Here is a 27,727-nt window from a genome sequence, read left to right as displayed (position 1 = left end):
GACAGTGACCAAACGCAATCCTTCTCAGAAACCAGGCTAAAAAGGAATCCTAGGGAGTTACCACTACTTACCTTCTTTATATTCTTCTTTCTCTTGATCTGATTTCGGCTTGGCCAACTGCCTACATTAAGAAAGAGGACAGAGGAGAGAAGGGAGAAAAGAATTATTCTATTAGATTTGTTGTATCCAAGTATTGTATTGTATTGTTCCCCATCAAGACTAGGGAACCTGACCAAGTTTGTCATCCAGTGCTCCACATCATGCAAAGAAGAGCCTGTGGACCACACAAAGGATTCAGATCCAAAGTCTGCTGCGTACCATACGCAGGCAGTTCTATACGGGCATAAATTTCCTAACCTGCTAATCTTGAAGTCTCAATAGAGCAAACAACATCTCAGTAACCAAAGCAGAGGAGAGATCTCAAAGGAGTCGGGAAAAGATGCGTGTTTTTTATACAAGCAGAAGACTCACTAAGCAGAGTGATTCTAGTCCTAAGATACTGGCGCCGACACTAACACGATACTCCCAAGCAGATTTTTAGCTGTACATTCATCATGATGTGACTCACTCTACATGCTTTCACTTTTAATTCTATGAATTGAACAGAGATTGGACATCTACAAATACAATACCTCGTAAAGTGTCTTCCATTGACATTTTCACTTAATATTTCCATGCTTTTGTCAAAGCTAGAGTCTGAACAGGGCGGCCTGTTTTTTCTCATCGATCTTAAACAGTGTCCATTGAAACATTGCATTTTGCCAGAGGAAAATTCCTAGGGAAAGAAGGAAATAAGAACATATTTATCTGAACCATGTATGTTGAACTAAGGAGGACATTCCACCTCACTTAGGCAAGTTTATTCTGTAACTCTCCTGACTCGATAGTGTCGCAACTAACAGCAGGCAAACCTTGAATCACTTCTGCACCAGCAAGCAGCTCTCAGAAAAAAAAACACCAACAGCTTTCAAAGCTAAAGCTCTCCTCCGCCATGCTTTTCTTGTGGGCATCTTGAGCTTAATAGCCTTTGAAAAAATTACTGTGGCAAAGCCTTTCATCGAAACTTACTGTTTCATGAAAAAAAAACCCACCTCTTATTTCAAAATTGGTTCCAAGGAGCAGTCAGGCTTGACCTGGCATGTCCTGGGATTAAAATCTAGTTAGGAGAGTTTTTCTCCTATCTCTGTTCCATTTATAACTGCATTTGGAAGGAAATTAAAAGATTTCCTTCAAGAGGACGGCATTTATCCATGGGAAACCCAAGGGAACTCAAGATACACTTTTCTCTGGCTGTTGATCTTGTTCACATTGGTATTTCTGCAAGGAGGATGAGTACTACCACTTTCACTATGTGAGGAAAGCTCAGGAGAGGTGGCTTGTTCAGTTTACAATGCAAAGTTTCATTAAGAGTACACCAAACGAAATCTCACACTGAAAAGGGCAGAAAACAGACCACAATATTCTACTTCTTGACACTAACTTTACCAAGAGGTACTTCCATTAGTAGCTGATGGAGATGATGACAGAAGTGTGAAGAAGGTCACTACAGGAGGGCAATGATGCACGCGTGAGGGCCACACAATGAGATCTGTGGCCACCCGCTGCTGAGGGGTCAGTCCTGAGCCACAGAGCTGGGCAATCCTGTAACTGTCTGACGGACTCCTCTTCCATCAACCTTGAACAAGTCATCCCCACTCTTCAACTTCTCATGCTAAGACAGACCTTTTGCATGAGGAGGATTTCAATCACCCTTCATTCGTCGCTCCATTTTCTGCTTCTTGGATCCAGCACAGACGGATGTAAGGACCTAAAGCTAAATGAGAGGTGGTCTGATCTGTCAGAGTCACCTTTAACATTTTTCCTCTCAAAGGTTTAATAAAGAAATTGTAACAGAGCCTTTCAACTGATTTTTAATTTGACAGAGCCCTGGGGTTATTTGGAGAAGGCAGGTTTTTGTGCACACTCACACACAGGAGTATATAAAGACTTAAACCAATACTTTCAGCATTCATCACTGAAGCAACTAGAAAAAAAAACCCTAGACCAAGAAATAACCATGTTCCCTCACCTGCAAATGCACTCAACAGTATTCCTACAGCTGGTATGACTATGGCTTATATATCATCCTATAAAATCTACAGGCATGCTTGGGAACTACCTATAATGTTAGGTTACGTGATTAAAGGCTAATCTGCATACACAAAAAGCAGGGGAGAAGCACCAGCGAGCAGAGGCACCCCAATAACGCAGCGCTGGGGGAGCAGCCTGGCCCCGCTCCTCACGAGGCCATGGGGCAGCCCAAGGCCTGGCTCCAGGGTGAGCGACGTCCCAGGGGCGCAGGCAGGAGAGGCCTCGGGGGTCACCTAACAGAGCAAATCAGGGCCCCTGCCTAGGAGACAACTCATTGTGGGACGCCCATCACCACAGTCTGTCCTGGCTTCTTATTCGTTTCTTTAACAGCGTTTCTATCTGTGTCTGGGGGCACAGAGGTCTGAGTGCAAGCGATGGCAGAAGGGGCCACACCTCCTCACGGCCTGCGCCATCGCCAGCAGACGCCAAGCCAGCGCAGCTGGGGCCAGAGGCCAGGGGAGCTGCAGTTGGAGCTTTGGGAACCAGGCACTGGAAAGGCCAAGAGTCTGGGCCAAATAAATACTGGAGACTGGGAGGGCCTGAGCCAAGCACTGGGCTAGGGGGCAGCTACTGGAGAGGCCATAGGCCTGGGCCAGGGACCCCTCTGTGTCTGCGCATGAGGAATCTGGGGAGACCAGGCCACCGAGGGCCAGCAACTGGTTTGACTATCTAAGGACAGTTACAGGCGGGGGAGACATAGTACATGTGTGATTGCACACATGGGGTCCAAATACCAGTAGATGGCACAGGGCTGTGCACCTCTGGGGCTTACACACCCGTCTGCCAGCCCCTGGCGAGACCTGGGCATCTGGGGCAGCTACAGACAGGCTGGGTGCCCAAGACCAAATAATAGAGGGATCCATGTTACACATATGCATCTCTGTGTGTATTTTCCCACTAATGGGTTTTCATTCTGATCAGCCAGAGAGGGAAGAAGGATCAGGCCATTTGCATTGTTCATAGGGCTACCAGATTCAGCTACTCCAAACATACAACACTTTCAAATAAGGACAACTTTTTAAGTAAGAGGCTTTATTTCTAAATACATGATCACTTGTGAAATTAGACTGCAAAGTTGGGAGCAACTCTGGAAGATTTATCTCACTTAAACTCCAAGATACACACGTTATAACTGCCGCTTTGAATATTTCCACTTCTCCTTGGGAGAAATCTTAAAGGTTTGCCATATCAGTTAAAAGGTGACTGCAATAATACGCTTCACAAACCTCTGGGCCAAATCCCAGATTGAAAGAAGACCAAACACTTAGAGAATGTCAGCACAGATGCTAGAAAAAAAACAGTACAGTGACCTGGGCAACTTTCTATGTATATTTATGCACTTGTTTGCTTTTTTTAATGTATTTTTAATGCCATGATCACAATACAATATTTGTGATATTTGTTATCCTCTGTACTGCCTTTTTACCTTAATCGTGGCTCAAATTAGGACACAGGTGAAACAGTAACAATGTACATTGCTAACTCTGACCGTCCTCCATTCAGAGGAAGGCATCCCAGTTCACTGAGATGGCAAACACCAAGAACCATTAGGCTAACTCCAGCAAGCTGCTAGCAGAGCAAGAGTAACTAACTCTTATCAACCCTATCAGGCTAAAAAAACACAGTCAAGAAGTGAAATTCAGTAGAACCAAATGGCAAACTGGAAAGATAAGGCAACTGGCTGAAAGAATTTTGTGAAGTATTTCAAATTTTGAAAGCATTTCGTATTTTGTTACTTTTCTCATGCTATAGGAAGTGATTAGCAATTGTTTCTAAAAAGTCTTTTTACAAAAACTGTGTTCAGCTATCTGGTATCTCTGAGGAAGTAACTCTGTGTTGAAGTATTATCAGAACAGATATATGTGCTTAGGCAACAAGGCTGTGAGCTCTGGTGCTGAGGTCCCTACACAGACAAGTCATGAAGGCTCAGCCTGGAAAAATGCTGCTTTCCACTTTGCCCACACAGGAAGGGAACTCAGGAGCACACTGCCCTCAAATACAGGTCACAGGACAACAATCTTGTTCAGCCTGGGGAACTACACCAGGGTTATAGATCTGCAGATACACAGCTTCCAAAGGGACAGCAGCCACTTTGGATCTGCCATGGAACTCCTTGGGACTGGAAACCTGAAGAGGATTAACCTACCACATGCTGGTTTACCTTAGACTTTCTGCTGCATGCTCCTTACTCTCTATGGATGAAATAAGTTGGATGAAAAGTTGAATAACTAGAGATAAATCGGTTGCCGATATCAGAAAAACTGCAAAAGCTGCCACCACCAAGTCCTTGCACATCAACAAATCAGAAAAGAGGCATTAGGACTTGAACATGCAGCTAACACCAGCATCATCATCATTTCTGTCACCTATGGCACTTCTGCATTGTCTCTGCAGTTAAAACTCTCCAGCAGAGCCTGGCCATCCTACAAATGAGGTAAGAATGACTCCATGCCTCAAAGCATGGGAAACGTCTGCAAAAAGGGAAGGGGGAAAAAAAAAAAGGAATAAAGAAACCAAAACAAAGAAGAACCTTACAACCAGTTTTGTAATGATGATTCTGCTTTACTTCATTGAAAAGTTTACATTTAGCTTCCTCATTCCTGTTCTCCACCCTGAGAACACATGCCAACTGCTTTATCTGCCTAACTTTCACAGCTTTCCCCCATGTTCAATGAGCAGCTGAATTCCCTTGTAGCCTCTGACAACCACTTCTGGTGTAGCCTGCAAAAGCAAAGCAGTGAGACTGAAGCAGATTCCATGACTGTTTGCAAAGGGAAAAAAAAAACAAACCCACACCCCAAGGATTTCTTCCTTCTTTGTTCAGTAGTCTTCAAAATAATGAAAAAAAAAAATTAATCCATACAACTGAAAATCCTGAAAGAGTTCTGCTGAGAGTCCACTACAAGCATCACTCCAAGGCAGGGCTCCCCTGAAGAGCAGGCCACTTCTGAGTTGGATCTGGTCCTGCCTTTAGTTTGTCATGGAAATGCAGGACACCTGCAGAGAAGAGCCTGACTTGGAAAGAGCAGAGTTTTAGCTTTTGAAGGCTACATTAAAAACAATTAACTTCCCAAAGTGAAATGGTTCAGTTATTAAGGTAGCAACAGTGAGATGCAGATAGCACGGGCTACTTAACATCCTTTATAATCATGTAGTTGTCTCTCTTCTACTAGGGTAGAGTTAAATTCATAAAAAGCTTAAATAAACTTTTCATCATTTTAGTACGCACGTAAGTGCTTCAGTTAAGTACAAATTAGTCCTGATTTCTAAACAGAGCTTTGTTTTCAAAGCCATCCAAAGTAGCACCTATATTACACTCGACTAGGAGTATTTCACAGGCACCTCAGGCCAGCCAGATGCAGTTTATAGGTCACGTAGATTCGGGTTGAGCGCTGGTTTTGATGCATTTTTATCATCAAAACAGTGAGCGCTCTTTCATGAGCGTTACCACAATTAGAGTAAAGCGGTCTCTAAGATCTTTTTAAGATAACTTTTTAGGTAACAAACTTAATCAAAAATAAACGAGGAAGGGGAAGTGCAGATAACACACCGAAGCACACACTGTTGCCAAAGGTTTAGATTCACAGGGCTGAGGCAGACCCAGGCGCTGTCTCTCAACACGCTGTCACCGGGCTCCCCCGGGCAGGGCTTGTGCCGAGCCCCCCCCCTTTCGCTGCAGGGTGACCAGGAACGGTGCGGGGCGGGACACCCGACTGCTGCTTCACACGCGGCCACGCAAATGACGGCAGCTGGAGGTGCTCACCTTAAACACTCATTTTTCCCCCTATTTTTGCCTCCACGTGACACCGATCTCCGGTGCTTTTGCGCCGTGACTCGGCTTTGCCAGCTCCCCCCAACAGCTCCCCAAGGCTCCCGACAGGCACCGGCACCCCTCGGCGACGGCTCCCCCACCGCGCCTCCCCGCACCCCCCCGGGCCTGCACCCCAGCGCCTGCCCCGCCGGGCCGGGCCGGGCCGGGCCTCCCCGCGGAGCTGGGGCAGAGCTGGGAGGAGCCAACGCTTCCCCCCTCCTCCCCGCCCGGTACTCACGGCCCTGTCGGTTCTTCTGGTCCCCCTGGATGCCGGGGCCCTGGCGGCGGCCAAGGCGGCCCCGGAGCGCGTCCACATGCGGTGGCTGCTGAGCGTGGGGGGCTCCAAGGAGATGAACTCGGAGCTGGAGTCCATGAGGTCGAAAGGGGGGCGGGGGCGGCGGCGGCTATCGCGGGACGCCGGGCCGGGGAGGCGGGCGGCGCTGCCTCGCAGGACACCATGGCGGAGCGCTGCTGCTGCTGCTGCTGCTGCTGCTGCTGCCCGCGCGCCGCTCGCTCCCGCCCTCCCCCGGATCCTTCCGTCCTGCCCGAGGGCCGCCACGGCGCCCCCGCCCTCGCGCGCCCGGCAGCGCGCGCTCCGCCCCGCGCCCCGCTCCTCCCTCCGGCCGGCAGCTAGTCCCGGCCGGGGCGGGCGGAGGGACACAGCGGCACACTACGTCCCGTTCGAGAGTTTTGCCGCGCAAATAAGCTTTTGGAACACGCTTGTTTTGACGGCGCGGGATTGGCTGGGCGGTGCGCGCTGCGCCCGCCCCTCCGCCGCTTCCCGCCGGCAGTGGGCGGGGCCGCCGGGTTTGCCGCAGCTGCCGCTTAAAGGAGCCGCTCTCGCGCGCGGACGGTGGCTCCTCGCCCTCCTCCCCGCACCCCGCCTGAGCGATCCCCGGGCAGAGGGGCCGCGCTTCCCACACCGCTGCCCGCCACTCCCGCGGTGTCCGGCAAGCGCCCGAGGCGACCCGCGATGGCGGCCCCGCGCGGCTGCCGCGTTTCCTCGGGGAAGGCGTAGCCGTGGCTCCCGCCGCGCCCGGCACTTCCTGCGCCGACCCCGCCGCAGAGGCCGGCCATTGGCGCGGCCGGTGGGCCGCCTATGAGGCGGCCGGTGCCGCCCCGCCCCGCCTGCGCATATACCAGCTGCTACTGGTAAGGGCCGCCGGGGCCGGTGCGCGGGGCAGGCGGGAGCCGTGAGGCGGGTGTCCCCCTCCCCGCCCCGCCGTGAGGATCCTCGCGCCTGGTGTCAGCCCGTGCCTGGGCTCGGGGGCTGCTCTGAAGCGGGTGTGTGACCTGCGGAGCCTCTGGCCACCCTGGGGTTGACGCTGGGCGAGTTTCCAGCAGGCATCGCCTCTCAACTCGCTTCTGTGCGCTGGAAATGAAGTGTGTGTGGGGGGAAATAATCAGTTCTTGTATTTTACAGTGAAGAAAATGTTTGGAAACTTTGTGACTATATCAGGAGTCAGGATCAATACCCGTTAGAAGAATTTTATGCTGTTTTCATATCCAATGATAGGAGGATGGTGAGTCGATGAGATGTGGTCTGAATGCAGCTGTGGAGAGTGTCAGGCATTTAAACTGCAGCCCAGTGTGGGTGTGACGTGGTCCCGGGTGCTCAGACCACAGTCTGACATAGGTGAGACATGCGCCCAGGCCTTTAGGCTGCAGCCTGTGAGACATGGTCCAGAACCGCCTTGTAGCTTCCCCTTGGCTCAGAGGCACGCAGACCACACCGCATGGGATCTTTCAGTCGTCTTATGCATTCAGGACCATGGGAAGAGGCACGATGTCCCTGTGAGCTGTGGGGGTAATTCTTCCCTGTAATCTGTCAGTTTAGGAGAATGATTATATTATGTGGTCCAGAATAGTATCTCCAACTTCATGCTCGTGAAAGATAGAAACTAGAGAAAATTTTCTGACTGCAGCACAGATGTAAGATGATGAAGTGGATAGGTTAGCAAATAACTAACCAATTAACCCAAAATTAATCTGTATTAATCTGAAAGGTTTTATTCACTTCAGATTTATTCATGTATAACTTTCAGATTCCACTCTGGAAGCAGAAATCAGGACATGGAGATGAGCCTGTTGTCTGGGTAGGTCATCCTATTGTCTCTCTCTCACACACTAATTTTGAGTGCATGCTTCTGTAGTTGATAGCTGCAGGATCAGACATGGGCAGTGTGAGCCATCTCACTGTCACAGACTGTTATGTTTATGTTCCATCTGAACATGAAGAAACACTTGTTTACTGTGAGGGTGATGGAGCACTGGAGCAGGTTGCCCAGAGAGGTTGTGGAGTCTCCATCCTTGAGATATTCAAAACCTGTCTGGACACTGTCCCGGTCCAGCTGGCTCTAGGTGTCCCTGCCTGAGCAGGGGTTGGACCAAATGACCTCTTGAGGTCCCTTCCAGCCTCACCATTCTGTAGTTTTGTATTAATACTTATTATTCTTTTACAACAGATTTATAAAGAGCCTAAAATCTGGTGCTCCTTTTCACCATTCATAGTAAATTAACAGTGAGACAGTCAGTAAAATCTAGAGGTGACAAACCTTAACAATGGTAAGGGTGCGTAACAGATTTGTGAAAATTATTAGCTGCATATTGTTGAGTCTACCAGCTTTGTACAACTTTTAAGTAGTGTCTGTACTTGTAAGAAGTAGATGGATGAAAATATCTACGTAGGGCCTGACAGAGGACAGAAAAATTATAAGCGATATATGTATTCAGGGTCAGCAATTGAACTGACCCATAAATGGTGGCTGTGGAGCATCATTTGATCAATTAATGTGATTCAGTAATTGCCCCTACAGAATTCCTTTCAATAGGTATCATTACAGAGTTCTTTCAGTTATTTGGCATGGAAAAAACTCTTATTTCTTGTGGCAATTTCTGTTTCTGAAATTCTGCAAACTAATCTGCAAACTTCTGAAGTTCTGTGATTTCCAAATCATTAATTTCTCCCAAAATATTGGTATGTTTATAGTACAAAAAAGGTTTAGTTTAAAAAGAGATCCAAGTGTTATAAAGATGATCTACTAAGGAATAGGAGAGTCGGGAAAGGCCACCGCATAATGTGGATTTCTCATAAAAATTCATGGATCGAAAGGTGTTTTAACTTTGACGTTTCAGTGGATCGTAGGATATGTAAAGCTTGTAGTTAATTCTTCTATACTCCGTAACAGATTCTTCTATATATTGTTGCATACCGTTGTATATGTATATTGGTCTGGCAAATAGCTTGCCCAAGATCTTTTTCATTCCAATCGCTTTGTGGTTTTAATATTGAAATGTCAAAAGACAATGCTTCAGACTTTTTGTGTGAGTGGATTAATGTAAGCTTTAGTAAGCTGTTAACAGCTACCTTCAATTTAATTTTGGAAAACAGCAGTGTATGTACCTGACACCTAACATAAGTAACTTCTGTTTCTCCAAACCTCCACCACACCTATGCTGCTTACAAGTTAAGGAATAAAACTGCACCTCTGAACCCAAGTGTCAAGACAAAATAGTTAGCTTGAAAAACTGTGGTATAGTACCCATAGGCATTTTTTCCCAGCTTCAAGAGCTACTACAGGAATTCGTCTCATTCCTATGGTCCTCTTCATCTGAGCCATTTGCTGATTTTTCACTCACATGCTGTTTTTTCAGCTGCCTCTCAGCACTCAAACTCACAGACTACCTTACTGCAACAGGTACAACATCTGTTATTAGAAGAGATCACTAGAGAATTTTAATGCTAAGCTATCATCATATATTGTTGTGAGCTTTTATTTAGGACTGGGTTTAAGCCAAAAATGCTTATTCCGCTCAACTTTTGTGTTTTGGTGTGGGATGTGAAAGAGATTTGCTCTTGTCTTAGGAGCAGTGTACACTTTAGTTTAGCCGTCCAGGCTTAAATCAAAGGAGGCTGCCAAAGAATGGGGAGAATACCAAGGTTTATGGAAAGGCATGATGGGCGAGGCAGGCGTTAGGAAATCTCTCTCCTGGTGCCAGAAATGTTACAGGCTTCATACTTCAAGGGCAGAAAGCAGGATTTAAAGAAAGGAGCTGTAACTTCTGCTTTTAGGAAGCATTTTTTTTCACACTCTCTGCCAGTTTCTCATTAACAGCTGTTTAACTACTGGCAATTACCCTTCTTTCCAGGACTACCATGTTATTCTACTTCATGTTTCCAGCGGGGAGCAGAACTTCATTTATGATCTTGACACAGTGTTGCCGTTTCCGTGTCCTTTTGACATGTACAGTGTGGAGGCCTTTAGGCTGGATGACAGCCTTCATCCAGAATTTCACAGGTGACGATGTGAAAGAAGAGAAAGACCATGAATATTACTTTGTGAAATCAAAGTTGAACTTCTCTTTGTGGGTGCATAGTGACAGAAGCATTTGTGCTATACTCCAGTAAAATAAATGCTCTGTGTTATTTTTCTAAAGCTCTTTACCTTAGTTATAAAAAGCCCTTTTCTTTCCTACTGTAGTTTCTTGTTAACGGCTTGGCACAATATCACTGAGTTACATATTCAGTGCAATTAATACTCCTTGATGGGAGGAAGGGCTCTTGTTCTAAGTGATAATGCAGTATTGTATACACACATCTTTTGATACAATTTTGCATTATTATTTAGGAAAATCAGAATGATTCGAGCAGATTTGTACTTAGAAGACGTTTGCTTCTGAACAGATCTCATATGAAAGATGCAAATGGGAAATGGCAGAAACCTCCTCCTTCATACCCTTGCATTGAAACTGCAGGTAAGCTGCCAAGAGCTCCCTTTTCCTGCTGACAGTGTTGAATGACATAGTCCAAGATGCACACAAGAAATAAATATGCTTCCATACGATGTGTCTGGAAGCACATCCCACCTAGCTTATTATTTCATATGGAAAAAAAATAGGGCTATTGAAGCATTTGGCACTTCCTTCTCTGAACATGTAAAGTCTAGCATGCCTCTGACATTACTGTTATCAAACATTAATTACAGATCTTCATAAACTGAGCAGAGAATGAGAGGTAAGTAATACTGTTCTCTTGTTGACAGCAGGGAACTGAAGCAAAGAGGCCAAATAACTTGCTTAGGGGTCACAAAGTGAATTTTAACACACTGATTATACCACACTTTAGCTGGCAGGTCCCATCCTGCCAGAGCAGATATTTTGGCAGGAAGAAGTTTTCAGGCTCTGTTCAGCGTGCTGAGTTTGCCTGCATGAGATGTTTGTAGGTTTGTCTACCAGGTGAATGAACCTGAGGACACTTTAAGGCAAACTGGCAAGTCAGCAAATTTTTCCCCAAGCCTTAAGTCTCTTTGATAACAGCCTCTGGTCCAAGCAGAGAGAAGATCTGCCATCTCTTCTGTTCTATAGAGCTGCTTAAACCATTCTTATCACACAGCATTTCAGCTTATTCTAATCATGTGCTTGGCAAGGCTGGGATTAGCATTCACCATGTGTGTGTTTGTTCTCACTCATTTCCTTCCCCAGATGGGGAAACTGTGGTGAAGTTTTGCTTTGAAAGAGTTTTCATATTATTGCTCTGCACGTTTGCTTTTGTTGCTTTGGTTAATGCGGTACTGCTTTGTGTTTAAAGGCTGGGTCAAAGAACATGTTTTGTGTTTAGGTCCAAGTTTATTGTGGTTTTAAGGTTTCTGGAAGTTAATTCCCAATCTTTGCTTTGGCTTCTAAGGAAGCTTGCCGTTTCACACTGGAGTAGAAATGAATTATGAATGTGAGTAGGAGCTCAAATGTAGTCTTCATTGTGAAGCTTTAGGTGTTTTTCGAGACAATCCAGGTTATGAAGCACCTTAAATTCTATGTCTTGCGTCCTTACGTCCAGTAAAGTTTATACAAAGGTAGTGTAGCGAGTGGAGAATGCCTGAACTGCAGTTCACAGGTTCACTGTTAGCTGGAGCCTCCTCAGTGCTGAGGATTTTTGCTTGTGGAAACCTTATTGTTGTTATAGTTTGAGAGCTAATGAAAGTGTGAGGAATATAGATCAGGCTAGACCAGGAAGGTGAAAAAATTGTACTCAGATCAAAAGAGTAGAAAACATTACTTGTGGATAGTAAGTTACAGAATGACTGAAACAGTTGCAGATGTGTACATGTTCCTTCAGCTGTAGTGAATGACTCCATAGCTGCAAACCCTGTAACTCTCCCCTTATCTGTCTTGCTTGGCTAACCTTTTACCTCGCTGGTGAGCAGCAGCCATGCAGTCTCAACTAAACCTCCCGAAGTCTCTGTGGTGTTGGTAGATAGTGAAAGATACAAGGATCTTCATTCCTCTTATGCTTTTTTTGTTACTCTGTATGTGCCATGCTGAAAAGAAACATCCATAGGTCATCCAGTCCCAACATCTGCTCAAAACAGGGGTTCTTTAAGGCTCTGTCCAGTCTAGTCTTGAACACCTCCAGGGGATGGAGTATTCCACGACCTTTCCTGGGCAATCTGCTCCAATATTTGACCCCTGTCATGGTAAAAAAAAAAAAAAAAAAAAATAAAACAACCTAACACGTAATCAGAACTTTCCCATGTTCCAACTTGCTTTTTTTGCTTCTGTCCTGGTGCCAGGCTCCTCCAAGAAGGCTCTGGCTCCATCTTCTTTGTGTTCTCTGATCAGGTGGATGTAGACAGCAGTAAGGTTTCCCCTTCATCTTCTCTGTTTAAGACTGAACAGTCCCAATCCTCTCAGCCTCTCCTTGAATATCACATTCTGCCACGCCAAACAACTTGATGTCCTCTTCTGGGCTCATGCGGCGGGCGGCAAGGAAGGCACAGACTCTGAGATCGAGGATGCAAAGGGGCCTGAAGGCCGATAAGGCCTAAGGCTTTTTATTGTTAGTCTACTACCCTATTAACTGCTACAACTTGCAGGAGCCAGACTAGGCAGTTCAAGATAACATCAACATTCACCCGCTAAGCACTCATCATCCATTCTGGAAGAGCCACAGTGTCCTGGGCTCAAAACATCAACAACCATTCCCTGTTTTCAGCTCTGTGTTCAGAACTGACCTTCAACACATGTTTACTTCTTTCATGCCTCAAAAGGCCCTGTGAACTGGTCTCGGCTCCTTTTTCTTAGAAGCAAGCAAAAACTATTCTCAGTGCAGTGTTCCCAAGCAAATCTTATGCTCCCCAAGTAAAGCACAGCTGTTTGCAGGCCTTCCACATTTCCCCCTTTTTTGTTATTCGATGACAAGTGTGGTCATGATGTGGGCTTCGGCTTTTCAGAGTCCTCTGATTGCAGACAAGGTAAGTGAAGACTCGCAAACCGAGGGATCTCTGAAGCAGCACTCGGGGCAAAGGCATCACAAGCAGGGACGCAGGCACCGCGGAGTTCAGTTCCTGCTAGAGAGAGAGTGAGAGAGATTCCAGACCTGCTGCCTTCGCCTATATATTAGGGATTTCTGGCAGGCGGCAGTTTTCCACTGTGCTTTGATCTTTCTCACAGTAGGGCAGGAATCTCAGGCATGAACAATTAGGTGCTCTGAGTCTTATCACAGGCCTATGTTATCTGAATGCAGATGTTCTACTTGTCCAGCACACAAGACTAAATAACAGTTAGTAGTGTGATATACGTGTTTTTTGACAGCCCAGGTGCAAGTCACTTGAGCGTGTTTACAATCCTCCTCGCCGATCTTCCGTTATATTCCCACATTCTACCCCCTCGCTCAAGAGACTGCTTCTCCTGGGGAGTGCAAAGCTGGACGTGCACATTTGGCTTGTGGGGTGTAGAGCAGAGTAATATACATAGGCACGCAATAAATACATATAGAAAAAGGAATAAACATAGATATCTATACAATAATGCTGTAGAATCACTAATTACAAAGAAGGGTCAAAGATAAACAAGACTGTGAACAACATCCCTGTAGTGTCCAAATTGACTTGATTCACACGCTCTAAAAGAGATAACTGCTGAGAGAACCAAAACAGTATCTTCTCCTCAGAGCCACCTGCATGTGTCAACAGAAAGGCCTTAACCACGCTTGCGCGGAAGCGAGGTCACACAGCAGACAGCACAACTAAGGGGGGACCACGACCACCAGAGACCACCTAAGACCCCTCGCAGCATGCTACTTGCGTGCTCATCCAGTCATTTCAGCATTCCCCAAGTAATGCCTGGTGTCGGGTTGATTGTTCTACGTCACTTGCGTGGTCCCTGTACTTTCAGCATCTGCATTTCTGGTACCGGGTTCTGGCTGTGGTTTCTCCAGCTCATGGTATGGCTTCACGCATCTCGCAGGTAGCCAACGAGGACCTGCTGGGAGTAAAACACAAGCATATCCCCTCCCCCATGTCAACAATTCTACTGGTCCACGCCAATCAGTTGGGCCTGGCAGATCTTTATACCAAACTTTAGGATTTTGTGTAGAGGGAACTTTACCCTGAAAATGTCGTTCCACTGCTGTGGTATCTAATCGAGAAGATGACCGATTTAGAAAATTTAAAGTGAACACAGCCATATCTAATTGTTCTTGAGGAGTTGTGGCTACACTCCCCCTTTTTTGTTTTTGTAACATGTGTTTCAAGTTTTGATGTGTCCGTTCAATTATGGCTTGTCCGGTGGGGGTGTGCGGGATACCTGTAACGTGAGACACACCCCACTGTTGTAGGAATAAGGCCGCTGCTTGAGATACATAGGCGGGTCCATTGTCTGTTTTTATTTGTTTGGGGAGTCCCATAAATGCAAAGCACCGTGTCCAATGTTTCTTAACATTCTGAGTCCGTTCCCCTGTAGCTGCAGAAGCAACAACATAACCAGAAAAGGTATCCACAGTAACGTGAACATACTTTTGCCTGCCAAAAGGTGGATAATGTGTAACATCTGTTTGCCAAATTTCATTAGCCTTCAGTCCCCTGACATTTACACCATCATGATAAGTTGCAGTATTATATAATTGACATTAATTACATGCCCGAATAATATCATGAGCCTGCGTTTTTGTCAGAGCAAATTCTTTCTGTAAACTGCGAGCATTTTGATGGAAAAAGGAGTGAGATAATTGTGCATGTTGAAATCGTTGAGTAAGGGAGGATGATGTTATGGGCAAAACAGTGTACTTATCAGCTACTGCATTCCCTTCTACCAGAGGTCCTGGCAAGCGAGTGTGGGACCGAATATGAACAATAAAGCAAGGATGCTGTCGTTGCTGAAGCAGAGTTGCAATAGCAAGGAAAAGTTTATACAGCTCTTGACTGCTAATTTCTTTGATCAATGCAGCTTCTAAGCGGTTAATAGCGCCAACAGCATGTAGGGAATTTGATACAATATTAATAGGTTCGCTTGCAAACAATGTCAAAGCTAAGTGTATTGCGGACAATTCAACAATCTGAGTGGATGCTTCCACAGTAATTGATGTGTGTTGCCGTTGTGCCTTTTCTTTCCAGGCCACTACGGCCTTCTTTGTTTTACCTGAGCTGTCTGTAAAAATCATTTTTGCATTTGGTATAGGGTGAGGCACCATCACTCTCTGTGGTTCTAAACAGAGGGAAGGTAAGGCTTGCAAGATTTTATTCTGTGGCAAAGTAAAATGGATATCATTCAAATAATCAGCCAGAGCAGCCTGAAATTCAAGCCTGTCCCTCATCAGAGTAATGTGCGTTTCCTTATGAAAGGGTAGGTAAATAATGTCAGGGTCTCGACCTGTCAGCTTCTGTATCCTGAACTGTCCTTTCTGAATCACCATAATGACCATCTCCAAAGGGGTCGTAATTGTTTTTGTAAAGGTGTGTAATAAGAAAATCCATTCCAGGGTAACTAATTGCTGTGATTCTGTCAATTGTGCAAATAGCCCATAAGGCTGGAATTTCGTGTGAATCACAAAAAATAGAAGAGGCAAGTGTAAGATTATACGTCCTGCTTGGGAAGTTGCAAGTTTTTGAATTACCAATGCCAATTCCTGTTTTGCTTTGTCAGAAGGGATTCGAGACGAAGTTAAATCTGAATCCCCCTTCAAGGTGTTAAACAGGGTACTTAACTCTTCAGTAGAAGTACCCAGCACAGAACGAATCCAATTAATTGTCCCTAGTAGTTGCTGCAAATCATTTAATGTAGAGATATTGTTTACCAAACGATGTTGTTGTGGTTGTAAGGTTCTGGTAAACAGTACCCATCCCAAATACTTCCAGGGCGGTTCTGTTTGTGTTTTTTCTGGGGAAATATGAAGCCCAAATTGTTGTAAGGAGTCTTTTAGATGATTTACAGTTTTCATCAGTTCTGTCTGTGTCAAAGCTGCAATGAGAATGTCATCTATATAATGGTAAATAAGAGACTGTTTAAAAATACTTCGAGTCGGCTCTGTTGCAGCAGAGACCACTAACTGACAAATTGTGGGACTGTTCATCATGCCCTGTGGGAGAATTGTCCATTGGTACCTTTTTCATAGGTGCCTGATTATTAATGGAAGGTACAGAGAAAGCAAAATGTGGCTGATTGTCAGGATGGAGAGGTATAGTAAAAAAGCAGTCCTTCAAATCAATTATATATAACTGCCAGTCAGAAGGGATCATTGCTGGACTGGGTGTACCTGGCTGTAAAGCTCCCATAGGCTGCATTACTGCATTGACAGCTCTAAGATCCTGCAATAATCGCCATTTGCCAGATTTCTTTGGTATCACAAATATAGGGGTATTCCAAGGACTAGTTGAGGGTACGATATGTCCAGCCCTTAATTGTTCATTTACTAATTCCTCTGCCCGTTTTTGTTTCTCCCTGTTAAGGGGCCACTGATTCACCCAAACCGGTTTTGTTGTTAGCCAAGTCAGTTTGAGCTGGGGTAAGAGATCAGTGACCCTTGGGTTTAAATGCGCCATCATAGCTGACAATACAATACCCCACTGAGCTAAAAGATCAGGTCCCCACAATTTAAAAGGAACTGAAAGAACAAAAGGAACTAAGGTTGCTGTTTTTCCTTCAGGGCCCACCACACACAGAGTACGTGCACTTTGCAATGGAATTTGCAACCCTCCTACTCTATTCACAGCAGCAGCTACTTGTTTAAGAGGCCAATCTGACGGCCAGTCATTTTTGCTGATGATGGACACGTCTGCTCCAGTATCTAACAGACCTGTGAATAACCGTCCATCAATTTTTATTGTGAGCATAGGCCGATCATTAGTTACCTTTTGATTCCACAACACCTGTGGTGTGTTAGTACTGCCAAATCCTCCTGTGCCGCGTGGATGTGGATTAGCCGCCGGCACAGTATATGGTATCAATAGCAACTGCACCACACACTGACCTTTAGGTATAAAACAAGGTGGTTCTGATGTCCATAACATGATTTTAATTTGGCCCATATGATCTGAATCAATAACTCCTGGTATGACAAATATATTTTGCTTTCCCACAGAAGAACGCCCAAAAATTAATCCTACCAGTCCCGAAGGGAGAGGCCCATATACATTGGTATCTATGATCTTAGTCCTTTTATCATTCAATTCTGTATCTGTGGCTGAGGCCAGATCCAACCCAGCGCTGCTGGCTGTGCTGGCAACAAGTTCTGAGACTGTCTGTTTATCGGATTCTCGGACTGAGCATGTGCACAACAGACCCTGTTGTACTGGGGGGCACCGGGCCTCGCGCCCCTCCTCCAGTTTCCCTGCATGGGGTTTCTATCCTTATCAAACCTTGATCGACACTGATTGCTCCAATGATAGCCCTTTTCACACTTAGGACATAATCCTCTGGGTGTTCTAGGTCTTTTTGATCCTTTCTGCTCATCTTTTTTCTTTACTGTCAGCTTTGGGCAGTTCTTTCTAATATGTCCCATTTCATTACACTCAAAACATTTCATTTCTGCTCGTCCCACAACGAGTTGCTGAGCCAAGGCACTTGCAAGTAAAGTAGCTTTATGCTCTTCGGAACCCACGTTCTGACAGGCTTTAATAAATTCTGCTATACTTTTGTAAGAGTTTTTTAGAGGGCCCAAAATTTTTTGACAATCTGCATTTACATTTTCATAAACCAATTGCAATAACAGCGTTTCTACTGTATTTTCATCATCAATCTGCCTGCTCAATGCTGTTTGTAAATGATCAATAAATGTTACATAGGGTTCTTGAGCTCCTTGCCTGACTGCCGCAAAAGAGGGCTGGCGTTTCCCTGCCTCTGGAACGCGTTTCAGGCACTTCAAAGCCAATGCAGAGATCTGTTGTAAATGCTGCCGAGGTAGCCGTGCCTGTACCTCTGGTGTCGCATACTGATTAACTCCCAAATATTCTTGCCTATTTTCCAAAGTGTCTGCAGAAACAGCCTCCTGGTACTCTGCCAGCCACACTGAATATTGTGCAGGTGTTAAAATCATCCGTAAAAGTGACTTCCAATCATGTGGAGTCATAGTATAGGATTCCCCAATGACTGTTACTAAATTTGAAGTATAGTTACTGTGCAAACCATAGTCTCTCACCGCAGCCCATATTTCCTTAATCATTTCATAACTAAGGTAGTGATACTCAGGAGAATGATTTGGGCGATAGATTACCGGCATCGCCGTCAGCATGGCAAAATCTCCTTTACGAGCAACTTCCTCTCTACATTTTTCTGCCAGCGTTTTGTATTTCGTTATACGAGACTCTGGTACCTTTTCAGCAAAGCCAAGAGGTGGCTCAGCAGACGCAGGATACGGAGGAGCTGTTGGTGTTAACTGTGCTCTGGCCGTAGCCGCTGCTGCTGCTGCTGCCAGCTGCGAGACCCCCCGCACCAAAGGGACGGCCGCAGCCGTTTCTTTTACCGATGTTAATGGTGGGTATAAATCGGACTGTATGTCTGGATCTGTGAAATCAAGATCGTAAGGATCGTCTGATTCTCCGGAGGCTGTTTCATATACAGGCTCCTGTTGCTCCTTCACATCCACTAAGGTGTTAATAGGAGTGGATGCCAGACATTGCAAATGCTCCTCTGCAGGCTGGAGTGCAGAGAGTGCTGTAAAAACAACCCTCCACGTTGCTTCTAAATCCTTTAGAATATCAGACTGCAACGTGTTCCGTTTTTGTATTTCTACCCCCACTTTCGCCCAGATCTTTGCATCGTAAGTCCCTGATACAGGGAACCAAGTACAGTTGTCTTTGATCCATACTAATAACTGCACCAATTTTGCTAATTGGACCTTATAGCCCTGTTCACGTAATATACGCTGTAATACCTCAGTGTAGAGCTTATGCTCTTGGGAACTAGCCTGTCCCATGTTTATTGCGATCGTGGAACTCACTGATCCTGGGGACTCGCTCTCCGGTCCTGAGGATTCTCTGGTCCTGAGGACTCTCCGGTCCTGGTGATTCTCCGATCCTGGGGATTCTTCGATCCTGGGGACTCTCCGGTCCTGGCGCGCGCTAGCCCCTGGCAATCGTTCGATCAGAGTCGCCGCCGCTTCTTCATTAATCTTCAACCTTGTTCGGGCGCCATTTGCGGCGGGCGGCAAGGAAGGCACAGACTCTGAGATCGAGGATACAAGGGGCCTGAAGCCGAAAGGCCTAAGGCTTTTTATTGTTAGTCTACTAACCTATTTAACTGCTACAATGCAGGAGCCAGACTAGGCAGTTCAAGATAACATCAACATTCACACGCTAAGCACTCATCATCCATTCTGGGAAGAGCCACAGTGTCCTGGGCTCAAAACATCAACAACCATTCCCTGTTTTCAGCTCTGTGTTCAGAACTGACCTTCAACACATGTTTACTTCTTTCATGCCTCAAAAGGCCCTGTGAACTGGTCTCGGCTCCTTTTTCTTAGAAGCAAGCAAAAACTATTCTCAGTGCAGTGTTCCCAAGCAAATCTTATGCTCCCCAAGTAAAGCACAGCTGTTTGCAGGCCAAGGGTCTTCCACAGGCTCACCCAAGTATGTCAGTGTTTTGGGGGTTTTTTTGTACTGAGGAGCCACAAACTGCACACAGTATTCGGTGGACTGTTCAGTGGATGAGGAATTGGTTGGATGGTCGCATCCAGAGGGTAGTGGTCAATGGTTCAATGTCCAGATGGAGATCGGTGACGAGTGGTGTCCCTCAGGTGTCCGTATTGGGATGAGTACTGTTTAGTATCTTCATCAATGACACAGACAGGGGGATCAAGTGTACCCTCAGCAAGTTTACAGATGACACCATGCTGAGTGGTGCAGTTGACACACCTGAGGGAGGAGATGCCATCCAGAGGGACCTGGACAAGCTCGAGAAGTGGGCTCGTGTGAACTCCGTGAGGTTCAACAAGGCCAAGTGCAAGGTCCTGCACCTGGGTCAGGGCAACCCCCGGTATCAACACAGGCTGGGGGATGAAGAGATTGAGAGCAGCCGTGCAGAGAAGGACTTGGGGGTACTGCTGGATGAAAAGCTGGACGTGAGCCGATAATGTGCGCTAGTAGCCCAGAAAGCCAACTGTGTCCTGGGTGCATCACACGAAGCGTGGCCAGCAGGTCGAGGGAGGTGATTCTGCCCCTCTACTCTGCTCTCACATGACCCCACCTGCAGTACTGCATCCAGCTCTGGAGTCCTCAGCATAGGAAAGACATGGTCCTGTTGGAGTGGGTGCAGAGGAGGGCCACAAAAATGATCAGAGGGCCGGAGCACCTCTCTTATGAGGAAAGGCTGAGAGAGTTGGGGTTGTTCAGCCTGGATAAGGGAAAGCTCCGATGAGACCTTGTAGCAGCCTTTCAGTACTTACAGGGGGCCTATAAGAAAGATGGGGACAAACTTTTTAGCAGGGCCTGTTGCAATAGGACAAGGGATAATGGTTTTAAACTAAAAGAGGGTCGATTTAGACTAGATATAAGGAAAAAAATTTTTACAATGAGGGTGGTGAAACACTGGAACAGGTTGCCCAGAGAGGTGGTAGATGCTCCATCTCTGGAAACATTCAAGGTCGAGTTGGACAGGGCTCTGAGCAACCAGATCTAGTTGAAGATGTCCCTGCTCACTGCAGGGGGGTTGGACTAGATGACCTTTAAAGGTCCCTTCCAAACCAAACTATTCTATGATTCTATGATTCTGTGATTCTATTCAGCTCTGTGCTGATGCACTCTGATCTCCTGGTCAGTTGGATGAATGTTACAGATGAAAGAAACTGGCTACCCTGCACCCACTGAAGGTGGAAGGTCATTCACTAGGTAGCTTCAAGATCTGGCTCATAGAATCATAGAATGGTTTGGATTGGAAGGGACCTTCAAGATCATCTAGTTCCAACCCCCGTGCCACGGGCAGGGACACCTTTCCACTAGACCAGGTTGCTCAAAGCCCCATCCAATCTGGCCTTAAACACTACCAAGGAGGGCCAACAGGACTAGATTGTATTAGATGTAGGATGTCTAGTTCAAGTTGTCTTTCATTCAGTACCAGTTTCTCCGGCTTTATTTTTTGTCTTCCCTGTATTCACTTGAGATACCTTACCTTCAATGTGCGCGATGCTGTAAGTCACTGAGGAGTCTGGGTTTAACTGCTGTGGAACAAGCATGTGCTTTAACTTTTAGCTGAATCTAAGTCCTGCTTCAGTGACGTGGTTCCTTAGATGAGCACGAGTCCTGCAGGCCTACATACAGGTTTAGAAAGCATTGCTCTCAACAAGTGGAACTGGTAATTCTCTTCCTTTAGAGACTAGTAGAGTAACGTCTCAGCACAGTTTCATCAGGCATAAAAGCGCCTTATTTTAAACTTGATGGAAAACTGGGTGGCAGACCTTCTGTTATCATAAAAGAGCCTGGGGTTCATGTTGATGTCCATGCCAAACTCCATTGTGGATAACTGTTTTCTCCCTGTTGTTTCACTTAGATAGAGTACTTCTGCTTTCCATGTTAATTTGTGTTTGCGCAAGATTAAATTGCTTACATACTTCATGTTAGAGGTGACTGCAACTTAATGGCTGACAGAATTGACCACATATTGTTTTAGTATCAGTTTGTGCTGTAAATTTAGATCAGAGCGTCGTTGTTGTTGTTGTTGTTGTTGATGTTTTATTATTATTTTGCTGTCATTTAGAGTAGCCAAATTCCTAAGCTCTTGAGAAGATGTTTACAAAAGCATGCAAGGTTTTTATATTACTTCTGTTTGCTATATGTCTTCTTTGATGTTAAACAAATGTTTGAAGACTGAAAAAATACAATAAAAATGTATCAGTCTTTTTTTTTTATTAATGTATGAGCATTGTGCTGTTAAAGAAATGTGCCCATGAACTCTTCGTATTTATAGATAATCAGCACTCTGGTACTAGTGTGTTGGTACAATTTGCTATCTGTTAAAGCATATTAGTTACGTTTATATACACCACTCTTCTTAGCCTACTTGGTTTTAAAGCTTTTAGTAAACTTAAAAAGAGAAGAATGTTTGCTCTTGGTACTAAAATATTGCCTCTTCCAGAGCAGAGCAGCTGTTAAGGCTGAATACAGCACTTTGGAAAAGGAAATGCCGTAGTATCTAAGTCAGATGTAAGCTAAGTAGGACCATCGGTAGGATAATGTAATTACCCAGTGTGGAGCTAGGACAGGATACTGGGACCAGTGATCCGTTTTCATGAAGTATACCAGGAAATGTTTAATGACCATGAAACTCCTTTTGGAATTGAATCAAGGAATCTCTATCAGTAACCAATTAAGCATTTTTTTTCCCTACTATTAACTCAAAAGGACTAATTCTTAAACTGTATTTGTTCTGCTCATGGGGTTGCAAAATAAACCTTCTAAAATAAGCTTATCTTGAATCATAAATTCCAGTCCATGGTTAAAAAATTGAAGCTGGAACTAGGTGATTTTTTTTAAAGAACCTTAGCATTATTTTTTTTTTTAAATAAACAACCCCAAACCAACTAACTAAACAAAAACCCCTCAAACTCCTCAATATCTCATCAGAACTCACATGCTAAGCATTAGCCTTCTGCAACTAGCTCTGCTCTAGCCATTTCCCAGAGTTAGGCCTCTATGTGTCTTACTGGCATTGCTCTCTCCTCTCTTCTGCTCTGCTGTTGTGCGTGCCAGGAGAAGCTGCCTAACCTAACTGGGTGCACGGTGCTTTCTCACCCAGCCCTATCCTCAAAGCAGCTCTGCTGGAATAAGCATATCTGAGCCGCAGCAGATTCCCCTGGGCCCACCTGGTTGCCAGTGGCCTCCTGTTGCAAGAAAATGGGCGAGTCTGGTATTTTGTTCAAATAATAAAAATTAAGAAGGAAACGATTTGGAGCACAGATTCATCATTCTAGGGCTGGTGAGCCCAGCCTGGAGTTTTCTTTTAAGTCGTCTCTCCACAGATGAATGAGGTCTGATTCTGCTTAGTTTATGAGTCCTCATGAGATCAGCCCTCCTTACTGCGAGTAAGTAGCACAGTGTGTTTCAAAATTACTCAGAACAGATGGTCTTACGGCTTATATACAACTGTTAGCATCAGCTCTAACACTGAAAAGCATTGGTTTGAATTTCAGTTCTCCCTAGGTGTTTGGTAGCACACTGGTAGGATTGATTTGTAAAGGCTTTTTGTTCTTTTTATTAGTATTAAAATCCCTGGTAGTCATAAATGATGGGGTTTTACTTGTTTGGATTTTTTTGTTTTGAAGAGCATGAGTAGGACAGCTGAGAAATTCTGGAGGCACAGTTTATGACACATCTATGTAACAGGCGAGCTGCTAGACAGAGGCCAGGCAGATGTATGCAGTTTCTTTCTGTATCTTCTTTCTGATGTGGTGGCAGGATCCTAGTGAAAGCAAAAAAAGAAGCACTGATATGGATATAAATAGCTCATGTGCACTTCATGGGAACCTTCTGCTCCTCTCATTTGAGAATACAACTCCAATCTGTCAAGTTAGGTCCTTACTTCATGAGCTTTTGTGGAAGTAAAGAATCAAGTTAGGATAGAGGCAATAAAGGTATAACGAAGGACAGAAGTATTTAAATTCTCTTTGTTTTACACCAGGATGGACCAGGATGGTTTGCACAGTCAGTTATGTCTCAGCTGTGGGGACAGTACCCTCCAGCTGAATCTGGTAAGAGCGTTCCCAACTCCGCCTGCAAAAACACTTCTCTCCCTGCTCAGGCAAGGGAGACGGATCTGAAGAGAACTGTAGACACCTATGCAAGTCTGTGAAGAGCCCAGCTTTCTAAGTATTTTAGGTGCCCTCAAGGTTAGGCAGCAGCAGAACTGATCTTGGAGGCTTTGTTTCAGACTTGCTCACTTCCAGCAGCCCTTGGGCAGCTGTCATTATGCAGAGTTAGTCCAAGTTCTGTGAGCCAAGCCGAGGCTTGGGTGAAACATTGCTTTCTAACTACTGTTGGCAGAAGCCACAAGTATCATGGCTAACAATGCTATCTGATAGTGCGTGGCCTTTTATTTCATCCCTGCTTGGGGAAAAAGTGTCAGACTGGATTGAAAAAATAAAATTAGGCAAGAATCCCAGAATGCATCAACTAGGTCCCATTGACAGTGTGTGTGCATAACAAAGTGGGTTTGGTCCAAGAGGAAGCATTGGCTAGTATAATAGCCACAGCACCTGAGGAGGACTGCAAGTGTAATGGAAATCTTAAACAAAAAAAAACCCTGTTGCTTTTGACCTTGTATAAATGTTATATGAAGCATGCTCCTCCTTGCTTTTGTGGAGAAATCCTCTTGGTTTGTCAACTGTAGCATCCAGATATCTCGTTTGTAAATTCTGCTGTTCGTCACTCTTCATCTGCTTTGGGAAGAGGACTTTGTGGCGTTCTCATGCATTTTTGCCGAGCTGTTTCCTAAAGCTGTAAGGTCTAACATAACATGCATGGCATTCAGATGCAGCACATGCGTAAGAAGAGTGGCACAGAGAGATTGTTGTTTCCTGAATTTAATAAAACAGTAGAGGTCTCACTATGTTTTCCCTACAGATACTCTCCTACTGCTTCAGTGCCATCTACTGACCGGCTCTTAGACCATCCACTCTTCACAGGAATGTTCTTGTTTGCTCTATTAAAACAATTTTTCCTTTCATTAAACTTCTCTGATGGACTATATTATGCTCTTCGCTTCCTACAGATATTGCAACAGCAGCTTCTGAGTTGCTAACAACAGCAGCTGTGTTTGTAACCCTACTGGAACAATCCCCTTTGGGCTTCTTTACCATTCACAGAACAGTTTTATGAAATTATTATTCTACTATTCTCCGTGCACATAAAGCAGGGAATTATTTATCTTTCAGATTTTAAACTATATGAAGAATCCTATTATTTCTAAAACAAAAGCATCTGTGAGGAAAAGACAAATTGGGAATTGGAAAACAGGCTTACCAGTCTACCAGCGAGCAAGAGCTGTTACCCGCTACTAATTGTTCTTGAGCTATAACAGCAACTTGCTGGGCTTGTGCTCTTTTAAATCCCCATGTAGTTAGGCAGAAATTTGCCCTGTTCTGCCAGACTCATGTCATCAGTAGGAAGATGCTTGGCTGGACGTAAGGATTTTCAAAGTGCAGAGCCCAAACAGGTTAACAAGAAAAGAGGGGCCAGACCTCGTAAGTGGTGAGAGCTGGGATTAGGGAAATCACAAAGCTGTGCCATAGTGTAGATGTGGTGAAAACAGAGGGCTTTGGGGGCGGGATTATGGCTGGGAGTCCTGGGGTTGGGATTCCCAAACACCGTCTTCCCTTCCTCGCTTACGCTGTCCATAATGGTAAGCCTAATTACGCAAGCTTGTTGCAGCTGAAGCAAATTCTGTCCTATGGATTTTATAATCCATTAATTAGGGCCTACTCTTGTTTGGTTCTTAATCCTTAAATGTGCACATGAATCATCCATGTTAAAATAAATACTTAAATACAGGGGGAAAGCTGTAACAGTAAATCCAATGGCTCTCCCACTCTGTTCTTTAAACTAATTCTCTTCCAGTTTTCTTTTAATGGGCATTTAAAAAGATTATTTGCACAGATAGTCAGTGAGAACATAAAACAACAAGCCAACAGATGTTTGTAGTCAGAGCTGAATAGGCTGAGGAATCGGAAACCTCTGATCAGCATGATTCTGAGTTGGCAAAGCTTGTACCAGGCCAGCTCCAGAAAAGGGATGTATAAAGCACCTAAGCCCAAAACTGCTTACCAGCATTTTCCACAGAGCTCTCTGGGATCCACAAACAGGCAGAGTGGTTTCTGCCTCTCCTGTGGGGTCAGAGCAGATCAAACTCCTGGCAAAGAGCAGTCATGCGTACTTTTGAAAACTATGGCAGTTAACCTTTCCCCGCTCTGACTTCATTCAGTAGTTCAGGATTCAAAAAAAAAAGTGTTTGCCCCCAGCCTAGGTTTGTGCCCTTCTACTGAGCATCACTCTGGGCTACGGTCTGGGTTACATCAGATGTTTCCTCCGGTCTGCATATTCTGGCCTTGCAGTGGGCCGGTGTACAGCAAGGACAAAGTTCAGGGCTGGAGGGAAAGGAAATACAGAGCAAATACTGTAATCTGGGGAGTAGCAAACTGTAGGTTTGCCAAAGGGCTAATAGCTTCTGAGAGACACTAAGGAACTCCCAGTTCTGACTGCTGCTCTGATCCAGTTCCTCTGTAGTCGGTACAAAAGCTGACTCAGTTGACTTTGATTCAGAACTTAATGAGGGAATAATATCTCCCCTGCCTTTGAGTGATCGGATTTGTGTGAATGCAGGAAGACTACAAGCACCTGGTGCATTGCATTCCCTGTGTTGGTTGTTATTTGCACTCCAGTTCTCTGACACTACTTGACATTTCTATGCTGCTGTTGCAGGGAAAAATCTTACTCTTCCCTACACATACTAGTTTCTAATGACTAAGAATACTTACTGATCTGGTAATGTGATTATTGCCATGGGCAGAGAGAGGAATCAGGGGCAAAAGCAGAGTCTGAGACACTGGAAATAGATGTTTCTGTAGCACCATACAATTTGTAGAATCTTGCCGGACTGCCGCTCAGCAAGTGTGCTGTGAACTCTGTGCTATTTTGAGCTGAACTATCAAAGAGGGGTTTTTGGGCATTTTCTTAAGAGATGTGTACCTGTGCTACAGAGGCTGCACCAGGAACATAAAAATTTCCCTTTTCTGATCCTTTTTTTAGACTCCAAGATGAACTTGGATGATTTCATCAGTATGAATCCCAAAGTGGGATGGGGCTCAGTGTTCCGCCTTCCAGACTTTGTGCATCAATTTGGCAGACAGACTGATGACAGCTATTCCTTGGAAGGACAGTGAAGTGAACAAAGAAGTTCTCCCTGCCTCTGTTTTCAGTGGGTGTGTTTTGTTCTGCTGCTCTTGCATTGTATTTATAGTTTACATTTCCTTACATGGAACTAAGTATTTGGGCAAATAGAAAACCCAATCAGAAATATCATGAACCGAATAAAAACTTTTATTTTGATTATGTAAGAATGAACTTGGTTTTTAATGTGACAAATCAAAGGCAGACATCCCATCGTAAGCATATTACTTTTCTGTCTCCTCTGCCCAGATTGAAAAGAGCATTTACATGCTGTAAGAAAAGCTTTTGGAAAAGTACATGGATAAAATACTGAACAATCTAGCTCAAATTGTTAAATGTTGCTACATTTTAGAAGCGAGATACAGTATATTTTCTTTATGTTATTATTTCTATCAGTTATATAAACAGATGGTGCATCTCAGTTTAGTCACTAATTTTGTCAATTAGGCTTATTTAGCAGAAGCCTTAAGGCCAGACCCACAAAGGGAACATAGATCACAGAATCACAGAATGTTAGGGATTGGAAGGGACCTCGAAAGATCATCTAGTCCAATCCCCCTGCCGGAGCAGGATTGCCTAGAACGTATCACACAGGAACGCATCCAGGAGGGTTTTGAATGTCTCCAGAGAAGGAGACTCCACAACC

General features: G+C 44.9%; 2 protein-coding genes across 2 annotated transcripts in view; one reads left to right on the top strand and one right to left on the bottom strand.

Moving 5' to 3' along the window:
- ATAD2 (ATPase family AAA domain containing 2) overlaps positions 1 to 7,018 on the bottom strand; it is a 39,167-nt gene extending 32,149 nt beyond the window's left edge. The window contains 4 exon segments of the mRNA XM_068397206.1: positions 72 to 121; positions 633 to 775; positions 6,180 to 6,611; positions 6,821 to 7,018. Of these exon segments, the coding sequence (XP_068253307.1) occupies positions 72 to 121; positions 633 to 775; positions 6,180 to 6,611; positions 6,821 to 7,018 (823 nt within the window).
- A 6-nt stretch (positions 7,019 to 7,024) lies between these two features.
- Positions 7,025 to 27,243, top strand: LOC137661207 (protein N-terminal glutamine amidohydrolase-like). Its single transcript, XM_068396625.1, is given in 7 exon segments — positions 7,025 to 7,093; positions 7,365 to 7,464; positions 7,987 to 8,037; positions 10,091 to 10,239; positions 10,570 to 10,603; positions 10,606 to 10,696; positions 26,941 to 27,243. Coding segments are annotated over 7 exon segments (612 nt in total). The 5' UTR covers positions 7,025 to 7,040; the 3' UTR covers positions 27,075 to 27,243.
- The last annotated feature ends 484 nt before the right edge of the window (positions 27,244 to 27,727 follow it).

The sequence above is a fragment of the Nyctibius grandis genome, chromosome 3 (assembly GCF_013368605.1).
Source record: "Nyctibius grandis isolate bNycGra1 chromosome 3, bNycGra1.pri, whole genome shotgun sequence".
Lineage (NCBI taxonomy): Eukaryota > Metazoa > Chordata > Aves > Nyctibiiformes > Nyctibiidae > Nyctibius > Nyctibius grandis.
The sequence above is the reverse complement of the archived record's forward strand: the minus strand, read 5'-3'. Positions and strand labels throughout refer to the sequence as shown.